The sequence below is a fragment of the Gopherus flavomarginatus genome, chromosome 20 (genome assembly GCF_025201925.1).
Source record: "Gopherus flavomarginatus isolate rGopFla2 chromosome 20, rGopFla2.mat.asm, whole genome shotgun sequence".
NCBI lineage: Eukaryota > Metazoa > Chordata > Testudines > Testudinidae > Gopherus > Gopherus flavomarginatus.
The window spans coordinates 5518721-5531130 of NC_066636.1; the positions used below are offsets into that span (position 1 = coordinate 5518721).

The 12410-nt window shown below is 48.4% G+C and overlaps 1 protein-coding gene across 1 annotated transcript in view; it reads left to right on the plus strand.

The window, feature by feature from the left end:
• Positions 1–12410, plus strand: part of LOC127038386 (IgGFc-binding protein-like) — an 85640-nt gene that overhangs the window by 51899 nt on the left and 21331 nt on the right. Inside the window, exons 21-24 of the mRNA XM_050930965.1 lie at positions 8472–8810; positions 8991–9695; positions 9953–10293; positions 11357–11930. Of these exons, the coding sequence (XP_050786922.1) occupies positions 8472–8810; positions 8991–9695; positions 9953–10293; positions 11357–11930 (1959 nt within the window). The remainder of the gene's footprint in view (positions 1–8471; positions 8811–8990; positions 9696–9952; positions 10294–11356; positions 11931–12410) is intronic.

The following is a 12410-nucleotide window of genomic DNA, read 5'->3' on the forward strand; positions in this document are numbered from 1 at the left end:
CAGTCAGGCCTAGTGGTCCGAGTCTGAGTGTGAGAACCAGTGGTCGAGGGAGCCAGAACCAGGGCTGAAGGTCAAAACCGAGGTCAGAATCCCAATGCCAGAACCAAGAGTCAAGACACAGAATCAGGACCAATGTCAGAACCAGAGACAGAGTCTGCATGCTAGAACCAAGGGTCAAGACAGAATCAGAGCAAAAGGTCAGAACTGCAGTCAGAGCCCAAATGTCAGAGCCAAGGGTTGAGACAAAGTCAGATTCAGGAATAAGAACTGAAGATCGGAACCAGATTACCAGGAAAGGCAGGAGCGAGGCTGAGACAGAACTGCATCAAGACTGGGTGCAGAGCAGGATCTGGGCTGGAGCCATGGAGGAGCAAAGCAGGAGTAGGGCTTGGAAAGAGACAAGCACAGTGAGGCAGAGAGTCCACGGGCATGTGCACTGGGAGCAGCCAGGGGGCTGCTAGCTTCCTCAGCCAGCCAGGCAGGGTGGGCCATCTGACAGCCTTGCTCACTTATTAGGGAGTCCGGACTAATGAGCTGGTGCAGCTGCAGGGCCTGCCATATGGTATGGTCTAGTTGGCAGAATGTCATAGTAGGCTGCAACAGAACAGGGTGTTGGTCCCAGCAACTCTAGAGTGATCTGATTCAAGTCTCTTCATTATATCCATGTAGTCACATACTTTAAACAGGAGACTATCCAATAGGAGTAGGGAGGTTATATTACCTCTGCATTTGGCTCTGGTATGACTGCTGCCATGTCCAGGTCTAGAGTCCACAATTCAAGAAGGATGTTGACCAGCTGGAGAAGGTTCAGAGAAGACCCACAAGAATGATTAAAGGATTGGAAAGCTTCTTTCCTAGTGATAGACTCACGGAGCTCAATTTATTTAGTTTAACAAAGAGAGGGTTAGGATCATAGAAGATTAGGATTGGAAGGGACCTCAGGAGGTCAGCTAGTCCAACCCCCTGCTCATGAGCCCCCAAATCATGGGTTTTTTTTTTAAATTAAGACGATAGTGTGTGTTTTGGACTGTTTTTTCGGTTTTGAGAGACACTAACAATGCGACTGGCTCTCATAGATGTATCGTGACTTAGGAGGTTTTGGTCCCTCCTGTTGTTACCCACACACTCAAGGGCACCCACTTTTACCCAGTTCCTAGGGCTGAAGACGTAACTCTCTTAATTTAGGCACCCCCCACCCTTTCCCAGTTCCTAGGGCTCCTGGCAAAAAACACCTAACTTTACCACTCCATGGGCTCTGGACTCTACTCCTCCATGGGCTCAGAGCAAACACCCTTTCTTTGTGAACTCAGAGCAAACACCCTTTCTCTTTGGACTCAGGGCTTAATTTTTAGCAGGTTTATGGGGTCTTTAACCAGTGAAAGAGCCTCACACAGTAATATCCTACACAACCTCTATTTATTAACAATCACCAAAACCAGAACGTACACACTACACACAACTCCCAATAAGACAGATGAACTTTTCTTCAAGGCCTGTCAGAATCAGGTCCATCTGGGGGACTCGAGTTTCTGCCCGGTGTCAGTGGCAGAGTGTTGCGGTCTGGCAGCTCTGATCTTTGGGGTTGTGTCCTGGAGTTGGTTCCCAAATAACTTCCTTTTGGACCCAAGTTTATATAGTGAAACTTGAGTCCTTTTTAGCTGTACCTTAACCAAACATGATACTAAAATTGTACTAAACACTCCTAACATAGCGTAACAAAATTCTCTAATCAATCCTATCCCACCACCTTAATTAATTTACACCTAGCAAAATCAATTATGTAACAGACAGAAACAATTAAAAAACCAGACAGAGACCATACAGATAAACAATAGGGAAGTGGGGACCATAATGACAAAACAATAAAGAAATGAAGATTTCACAACCACAGCTATTGATAAGTGATTTCTTGACAGACAGGATGCTATCGTGACAGATTTCTGTTACCAATCTGGCCAAGGTGTTAGGTGATCAGGCTGAGGCCACAGAATTGTTGGGGGGAGGAGATGACAAAACATACCAAGTGTCTAAGTTTTAAAGCTTTATTAGTAAAATAACAGTGGAGAATGCTGGGGTCTGTGTGTTCCCCACATCACTCAGAGGAAGGAAGAAAGTGTTAGTGTCTCAATCCCTAACCCATTTTTATACTCATACCCACATTACCCGAGGCTGGCCAAGCCTGGGTGTAATGTAAGAAGGGGTGTGTGTCTTTGAAGGTCTTTTAATTACTTGAGATTTTACACTGCCCACACCGAACGGCACCAGAGCGTACAATGCTCACCTCCCTGGGCCAAAGGGAGAGACACTTAGGTTTCCTCCGTATTACTCGGTCTTCTCTACCACCATGGTCCATATACCAAATTTAAAACCCGTCCTGGGCAGAGCGAGAAACTTTAAGTTCTTTTTTTATACTTAGTTACACTACAACTGAGCGTGTATGTGAGAATTTCTAAGTTCTCCTTCCACTGCTACGACTAGGGGTAGACCCACCTGCACCCTACCCTCGCTGACCAGGGTGGAGAGAGAAATGCTAACCCCCCTCTGGTTCTCAGTCATGCTACAACTGAGGGTGGGGCTTACCTTTAATTATACAATTTTTAACATGTAAAATCAATAGTGTCAGAGCCAACATGAAATACCAAGGGCAAAACAGTTGGTGCACTTCGCAGGGCTCCCCCGCTTCGCAATTCTCGGGGGAGGAGATGACGAAACATACCAAGTGTCTAAGTTTTAAAGCATTATTAATAAGATAACAGCGGAGAATGCTGGGGTGTGTGTGTTCCACACGTCACTCAGAGGAAGGAAGAAAGCGTTAGTGCCGCAAGCCCTAACCCACTTTCATACTCACACCCGCACTACCCAAGGCTGGCCAAGACTGGGTGTAACATAAGAAGAAAGGGGTGGGGGGAAGGGTGGATGGGAGTTCTTGTCCTTGGCCCAGGTTGTTTGGGGTCCACTATGATGTCCGATTTGCTTTGGCTCTCAGGAGGGTTTTTAAGTCCTGGGTTCTTTTGGAGGTGTTTTTGTTCAGGGTCCTCTGTTCCTGGTGCTCTTTGTACCAGTCCAAACTGGCTTTCTGTGGCCTTCTCAGCGAAAACACACCGGCAGCTGTGAGATGGTTATTTTTCCCTTGTTGTTTTACTTTTTTTGCGGCCCCTGCAATTTGTTCAGCCACTCTCATTTCTTCCGGCTGGTCAGGGGGTGGGGGTGGGGAGTGGACTCCCCCCCTTCCTTCCTTGGCAGGTAACAGAGAGTGTGCAATGGCCTTGGACTGGAGTCAGTGCCTTATCTTTGGGTGTAGCTGGAACATCAAGTTAACCCTGTTCTTTTCTCCTTTCCTCCCCCTCCGGCCTTTTGTCACCTGTAAAGAAACTTTTTGTTCTGCATTCATACCTTTAACCCTTTAACGCTTCCCAAAAAGGCCTTGCAATGCTTGCAACAGTGTTAGCAACATACAGTGCTGATCTGCCTCCCTAGGGGACCCCGAGGGAGGGGGCCACTGGGTTGTGACACTATCAAACTAACTTTTCTTTAGCCATCTTAAGATCTGTTTTTTACCTGGTGACAGTGGGTGCCATTAGGATGGGGCCTCCTTCTTAACAGCCTGATACTACATTTCTTTAATGTAATTTAGATGGAATGTGAGGAGGTGACTTCCTGCTCCTTAGCTAATGGATGCTGCTTGGCTGCTCTTTTAATCTGGCTGCAGATGAAAGCCGTAGGCTTTAGGCCTTACATTATGGTTGCAGAGAAAGGCCTTATCTTTATACTGCAGAATCTCTTGCTAAAGACCCTGACTGAAAGCAAAGTGCTCAGGTCTGTGCAAAGTGCCACCAGACTTTGCTGAGCTCACAGGGTATCCCTGACCCATCAAAATGCCCATTACCAAATGCCGTACCCCACCGCTAGCCCCACATCTGCCACTCCACATCCTGTTTCAACAATTTCACAACAAAAAATCTGTTTCTTTCATTTCAAAATGACTTTTTGTTTTGAAATGTAAATTAATTTATTCTAAAACTATGTAAAAAAAGAGATCAAAATTGGAACAAAGTATTTTGAAATTATCAAATCAAAACATTTCAATTAATCCAAACGGAAAGAAAGTCAGTGTTTCAGTTTACAAAAATTTTCAGCATTTCCACTTTTAATTCAAATCTGGAATGGGAAAAAATTTAGAAATATTGAAAATTCTCATGGGAAGAATATCATTTCCTACCCAGGCCTTATCATCAGTAGATGTCAAACTGCTGTACAAAGCAGGTCATTATCCCCATTTTACAGATGGAGAAATTAAGGCATAGAAAGGTGTCATGGTATAATTCTCCACGTTGAACCTTAGCGTCCAAAAGACGGGGTACCAGCATGAATTCCTCTATGCTCAATTACCAGCTTTGGACTTGTAGCGCTGCCACCAACCAGGAATTCCATTGCCTGGTACACTCTGATCCCCCCAAAACCTCGCCCGGGGACCCCCAAGACCCAGTCCCTCTCGGTCTTAACACAAGGAAAGTAAACCTTTTCCCTCACCATTGCCTCTCCCAGACTTCCCCTACCTGGGTTACCCTGGAAGATCACTGTGTGATTCAAACTCCTTGAATCTTAAAACAGAGAGGAAAATTCACCTTCCCCCCTTCCTTCTCTTTCCCCCTCCCAGACTGTCCCTGAGAGAGAAAGTAATCCTAACACAGAGAGAAATTTAACCTTTCCCTCCTCCTTCCCTCCTTTCTCCCCACCAATTCCCTGGTGGATCCAGACCCAGTCCCCATGGGGTCTCACTAGAATAAAAAAAAATCAGGTTCTTAAACAAGAAAAGCTTTGAATTAAAGAAAGAAAAAACAGTAAAAATTATCTTTGTAAATTTAAGATGGAATATGTTACAGGGTCTTTCAGCTATAGGCACTGGGAATACCCTCCCAGCCTAAGTATACAAGTACAAATTAAAATCCTTTCAGCAAAATACAAATTTGAACTCCTTCCAGCCAGATACACATTTGCAAATAAAGAAAACAAACATAAGCCTAACTCGCTTTATCTACCTAGTACTCACTATTCTGAGCACATAAGAGCCTGTATCGGAGAGATTGGAGAGAAACCTGGTTGCACGTCTGGTCACTCAGAGCACAGAGAGAACAACAACCAAAAATTAACAGCACACACAAAAACTTCTCTCCCTCAAGTTTTGAAAGTATCCTGTCTCCTGATTGGTCCTCTGGTCAGGTGACAGCCCGGCTCACTGAACTTGTTAACCCTTTACAGTCAAAAGAGACATGAAGTATTCCTGTTCTATTAACCCTTAACTATCTGTTTATGACAAAAGGGGAAATGCTTTGCCTACAGTCACCCAGCAAACCAGTGTCAGACCTGTGAACAGAACCCATGTCTTATGGGACCAAGTGTCAGCTTTAGCCACTATACTATACTGCCCCTGAGTAGCAGTCAAAGCTGTACAGGTGTCTTCAGAAGGTTTAACAGTCAAGCTGGTTTCAGGTTTTTTAAATGGAAAGAATTCTCATTTTAAATGGCCTTTTTAAAATAACTTTTGTGAAACTGATGGATTTTCCCCCCGCCTTGAAAATTTTGGATTTTGAAAAATTTAAACAGAAACTGTAAACAACCTGTTGGTTTTTCATTTTTTTCTTTGATTTTTTTCATCTTATTTTTTTTAGCTTTCTTTGTGCTCAGTTATCTCTCTGTTTGGTCTTCTTCATTCATTCTATTTTAATTAGACTTTCTTCTTTGTTTGGAATTCTTAATGCTTTTTTGTTCTTTCTCAATCTTCAAGTCTGGATTTTTTCATACTCATTCTTCATCTTGTTCTGTCTTCATACTCAGTCTTTTTCTCTCTTGTTCTTTGTACTGAATATTCTACAAATTTGTATTTCTTCATGCTCATTCTTCGTGTTCAATTGTCGTCATGGCCAATCTTCAAGTCTGCATTTCTTCATGCTCATTCTTCTTGTTCTGGCCTCTTCATGCTCAATCTTCTACACATCTGGATTTCTTTATACTCACTCTTCATCTTGTTCTGGCTTCTTTTTGTTCAATCTTTTCTCTCACTTGTGCTCAGTCATTCTTCTCCGTCATTTTCAAGTTTCAGTAACTCCTCAGTTACCATCCTCTCGCTTAACGTTGTTTCAAAGTGACGTCGCTGCTCCATTAGGGAACATACTCATTTAAAGTTGTCTAACGCTCCCTTATAATGTGTTTTTGGCTGACTTTACAAGGGAGCACTGCACAAGTTCCTCTTCTCCGCCTCCTCCCTTCCTCCCTCCCTCCTAGCGCTTCCCCCAGCTGTTTGGTGGTATTTAGGATTTTTTGGGAGGGAGGGAGCAAGCTGGGAAGCTGCCTCCGAGCCCTGCCCCCTTTCCCCCACCGGCAGGCAGGGCCATCCAGAACGCAGGGGCTTTAGGGGCTGCAGGGCCCTGGGCTAAGGGGGCCCTGAGGCCCTGGCCTGCAGCTCTAAAGCCCCTTTCAGAATGTGGCCCTGCGAGCACGGGCAAGAGGACTCAGGAGGAGCAGGGGCTTCTCTCTGGCCGGCTTTGAAAGGGAAAGAGCTGCTTCTCTGTGGCCACTGGCTGCGCGGCTGCCCTTCTTCCTCCTGAGTCCTCTGGCCTGTGCTCGCAGGGCCGCATTCCGAAAGGGGCTTTAGAGCTGCAGGCCAGGGCCCCAGGGATCCCTTAGCCCACGGCCCTGCAGCCCCGAAAGCGCCTGCATTCAGGGGGCCCTGCCTGCCGAGGGGCGGAGAAGCAGCTCCCAGAATCGCAGCTCCCAGAATCATGGCCATGGGGATAGTGCCGCGCTGTGCAGAGCCACCTGCACACCCCCTGCACCAAACAGGAGCTGCCCCAGGTAAGTGCTCTGCACCTCCTGCCTGCCCCAGTCCTGAACCTTCTTCTGCACCCCCACCCTTAGCGCCCTCCCGCACCCTAACTCCCTGCCAGGCCCTGCACCACACCCTGAGCGCCCTCCCGCACCCTAACTCCCTCCCAGACCCTGCACCCCACCCTGAGCACCCTCCTGCACCCTAACTCGCTCCCAGACCCTGCACCCCACCCTGAGTGCCCTCCCGCTCCCTAACTCCCTCCCAGACCCTGCACCCCACCCTGAGCGCCCTCCCGCACTCTAACTCCCTGCCAGCCCCTGCACTCCACCCTGAGCGCCCTCCCGCACCCTAACTCCCTTCCAGACCCTTCACTCCACCCTGAGCGCCCTCCCACACCCTAACTCCCTCCCAGACCCTGCACCCCACCCTGAGCACCCTCCTGCATCCTAACTCGCTCCCAGACCCTGCACCCCACCCTGAGCGCCCTCCCGCACCCTAACTCCCTCCTAGACCCTGCACCCCACCCTGAGCGCCCTCCCGCACCCTAACTCCCTCCCAGACCCTGTACCCCACCCTGAGCACCCTCCCGCACCCTAACTCCCTCCCAGACCCTGCACCCCACCCTGAGCACCCTCCTGCACCCTAACTCGCTCCCAGACCCTGCACCCCACCCTGAGTGCCCTCCCGCTCCCTAACTCCCTCCCAGACCCTGCACCCCACCCTGAGCACCTTCCCGCACCCTAACTCCCGCCCAGTCCCTGCATCCCACCCCGAGTGCCCTCCCACACCCTAACTCCCTCCCAGACCCTACACTCCACCCTGAGCACCCTCCCGCACCCTAACTCCCTGCCAGACCCTGCACCCCCAGCCCTGAGCCCCAGGGGTAAGATAGGAGCACCTCCCCACCACAGTACAGTACTGTACAGTATACAATGCCTTTTGTCTGTCCCTCAAAAATTTGCTTGGAACCTAACCCCCCAATTTATGGGAAAATTGGATTCGTTTAACATCGATTCACTTAAAGTTGCATTTTTCAGGAACATAACTACAACGTTAAGTGCGGAGTTACTGTTCTTCATGTTGGTTCTCATCTTCTCTGTTTTCCGTCTTCCTCACCTTTGGACTTCCTTGTCCCTGTGTTTGGTGGCACTTCTTTGTGTGTAGTCTTTTTCTTTGTATTCATATGAAGTTGTCCTTGTTTTTCAAGTTCAGAGATCTCTGCGACGGTTGATTTGCTTTCTTCATGTCTGGTCTTTTTCGCATTTAAGCTTCTTCTTCATACCTTATTTCCTACTGTTATTAAGTCATTCTTCCTCATATTTGGTTTCTTCATGATAGGTCTTCTTTTGCATGTTCTCCCTTCTCCGGGAGGACAATGCCAGTCTAACGGTTAGAGCAGTGGGGTCTGGAAGTCAGGACTCCTGGTTTCTATTTTTAAGTCCGGAAGGAAAGTGGGGTTTTGGGTTGAACTAAGACAGCTTAGGAGTCAGGACTCCAGCATTCTATTCCCTACATGGGTGGGTGACTAGTAGCTCTTGGTTAGAGCAGTGAATCTGGAAGTTGGGACACTTGGGTTCTTTTCCCAGCTGTGATTTGGTGTGGGGTTTCTGATCCTCTTTCTTAACCCACAATCTGTTACTTTCAGGTCTTTGCAGAGCAAGTTTCCGTGGGAAAGAATTCATTACGGTCTTCATGCAAAACCATGTCGAAAGCATCAGAGCAGATTGCAAGCTGTTCATCACTGGTTACCATGCCTCCACTACGGTTACTGTGACGGTGAACAAGGGTATGTTACGAAGAGTGATGCCTGTTGGAGAAGGACAGACGGTGACCGTGCAGATCCCAGCCTCGGTAGAGATGTTTGGGAGCAAAATGTTTGATAACACCGTCCTGATTCAGGCTGACAAAGACATTTCTGTCCTGTCTGTTAACTCAAAGCCCAATTCCATTGCTACCACTGTAGTGTATCCCACTGAGAAGTTGGGTACTGTATATTACATTGTAAGTCCACCTGGTTTCCATTTAGGAAGCTACAAAGAGTTTGCTGTCGTAGCAGGGCAGGCTCCCACTACAGTTAATATTTATTTGAAAGGGGCTGTAATTTTCAAAAGGTCGATCTATGGTGCTGGGCGTAAACTCACTGTTACCCTCGCTCCCTACCAAGCCTTGCAACTGCAAAGCTCTGTGGATTTATCTGGCACCAAGATCGAGTCTCGGGAACATGTGGCCGTCTTGACTGGGCACAGCTGTGCTGAAAAAAACACCGCTTGTGATCATGCTGTCGAGCAGCTCCTGCCTGTCTCCAGCTGGGGCAGCACATACATCATCCCTCCTCTGTCCTTCCAGAACAAGTATGACATTGCGTACATCGTCGCCTCCCAAAACACTCGCATTGACTATCAGTCAGGGCCCACACGAGCTTCCCGCAACATATTGGCTGGGCAGGTTTTTGAATTTGAAGTCCGAGTCTCTCACCCACTTTACATCTCTGCTAGCGCTGGCATCCAGGTTCTTCTCTTCTTCACTGGTGCTAAAAATGGGAAATCCACGTATGACCCGTTCCTCATCAACATCCCACCCGTCACAAACTACTGCCAATCCTACCACATTGACGGAGTGAAGGAGTTTGAGAACCATGTGCTGATTGTAGTCAAGAGCTCAGAGTCCGGCAGGATCATCTCTGATCAGAGAGCCATAGGAAATGTCCAGTGGAGGCAGATCCCCGGCACGGAGTATTCTTGGGGAGAGTACAGCTTCGGCACAGGGATTAGTGCCCTTTCCATACAGCACCCAACCTCTCCCTTTGGTCTGCTGAGCTTTGGAGGGAACGATCACAGTGGATATGGCTCATCAGGCGTTTGTGCACAGAGTAAGTTAATTTTGGGTGTAAATAAAAGCCATCCTCCCTCCCCCAATCCTCCACAGAATGGGATATGGCAACATATATACACAAAGAGACTGCACACAGCTTGAAATCAAGCTTTGTCACCTTTGTTTACCGCCCCCCTCATCCTGCACTGAGACTGCTAGTGGCTGAAAAATGCACAGCAAACAAACAGATTGTTTCAATGCCTGCCACATGGTATAAGTGAGTTCTTGTATAACTGGCCGGTTGAATCTTTCTAGGTAACCCGACCCTGTCCTGCAGCACTGTTCAGTGCAGGAAGAAAGAGACGTGTCAGATTGTAGATGGCCGCCCGGAGTGTGTGGCTGAGTCAGAATCCACCTGCTGGGCTCAGGGAGACCCACATTATCACACCTTCGATGGGCGGAATTTCGACTTCATGGGCACCTGCACCTACACCATCGCCAAGACCTGTGGCTCAGACTCAACTCTCCCGTCATTCAGTGTCAAGGCCAAGAACGACAACAGGGGCAACACGCGTGTTTCCTATGTTGGTTATGTGACGGTTGAAGTCTATAATGTCACTGTCTCAGTGGTCAGATATGAGACTGGGTTTGTGAGGGTAAGAGCGCAATGTGAATAAATTCTGATACTTTGTTTTCTGCTTATGTTTTAAGGGTAGATTTGCTGATACTAACATAAAGTCACATATGGCAGCTGCTGGAAAGTTTTACGACAGAGTTTTACTTCAGATTTGAACAACAGCTCGCTTGCTATTCCAGCCCTGGGTTCCTCCTCTTCCTTCAACTCTGTCAGTGACCCTTAATCCTAACCCACAGCCCCCTGCTATTCCAGCCCTGGGCTCCCCCCTTTCACCTCACCTCTGCCAATGCCCCTTAATCCTAACCCACAGCCCCCTGCTATTCCAGCCCTGGGCTCCCCCCTTTCACCTCACCTCTGCCAATGCCCCTTAATCCTAACCCACAGCCCCCTGCTATTCCAGCCCTGGGCTCCCCCCTTCCCCCTCACCTCTGCCAATGCCCCTTAATCCTGACCTGGGATCACCTCACACCCAGCTCTGCCAGTTCCTCTCAGTCTGACAGTTCCCTTGCAAGTCCAGCCCAGGGCTCCCCACATACACGTAGATCTGCTAAGTATCAGAGGGATGCATGTATCCGACAAAGTGGGTATTCACCCACAAAAGCTCATGCTCCAAAACGTTTGTTAGTCTATAAGGTGCCACAGGATTCTTTGCTGCTTTTATAGATCTGCTGGTGACCATCAGTCAAGACCCACCATCTCCCCACAACTATCCGAGCCCTAGGCTGCCCCGTCCAGTCCCCACATACACATAGCTCTACTATCCCAGCTCTGGAATCCTCCCCCCCACACCCCAAGTTGCTCATGTAACTCTCTACCTCTGTCTTCAGCAGAGCATGTCAAGCTAATGGTGGCTTTGTATAGAAAAATCTGTGGCTGAGATTTCCAAGGCTGATTTGGGTATATAACTACGCTGCAATTAGTAGGAGTTGTGTGGCTAAATCCCCTAGCTAACCTTGCAAATCTCAACTTATCATTATTTATTATTTATCAGTGGCACATAGCAGCCTCTGTCCCTCACTGTGCCAGATTCCTCTGGGTAATGCATCCAAAACAACGACAGTTTCTTGTGGCTCAATTTCTAGGTGAATGACCAGCGCTCCCGCCTCCCCATCTCTGTGCTCGAGGGGAAGCTGAGGGTGTATCAGAGTGGGGGCTCTGTGGTCATTGATACTGACTTCTCCCTGAGGGTCTCCTACAACTGGGGCAGCTCCCTGGTGGTGAAGATCTCCAGCAGCTTCTGGGAGAGTGTGTGCGGCCTATGTGGCAACTACAATGGGGATGCCAGAGATGACTTTGCCACCCCAGCCGGGACGCTGGCTGCTAGCCCCGTGGAGTTCGGGAGGAGCTGGAAGGTGGAGGACGGGGACAGGTTCTGCTGGGACGACTGCCACGGGGAGTGTAAGAGCTGCTCCCCAGAGCTGGTTGGCAGGTACAAAGCTGAGCCCTTCTGTGGTTGGATCACCAAAGAGGCGGGTGGCCTCTTCAGCCGATGCCACTCCATGATTGACCCCAAAATCTACCTGGACAACTGTGTGTACGATCTGTGCATGAACAACGGCCTCAAGGAGATGCTGTGCCAGGCACTGGCAAGCTACGCTGATGCCTGCCGGAGAGACGGGGTGGCCATCTCCGACTGGAGGACACCCACAGGGTGCTGTGAGTATACTCAGGGTGACAAAGAGATCATAGAATCATAGAAGATTAGGGTTAGAAGAAACCTCAGGAGGTCATCTAGTTCACCCCTAATCATCCCAGGCAAATGCTGGCTTATACTAAAGGCAGCAGGTTTTAGTATCAGAGTTTGAAGTTAACGGTGAAATGTGAATGGGAACAGGTCCTCAAGAGGCCTAAAGAGATTTGTAGAACTGAATGTAAGCATTATGGAGGCTCTGAGATATCATAGATGTGGTAGGACTGCACAGATAAATGTTTAAGTGCCTTTGGAACATCATAATGAGAATTGATCTCTCTGTATCACACCTCAGTGGTCCCCCGTTGGCTTCTGTTGAATAGCTCTGTCTTCTTTTAACACTTGTTAGGCACCTATAACTAACAATAATGAGACAGTTCCATCTCTGGTGGAACTTGGCATGACTTCTTTGACTTCAGCAGAGGTTCCCGCCTCAACCTTGGCTG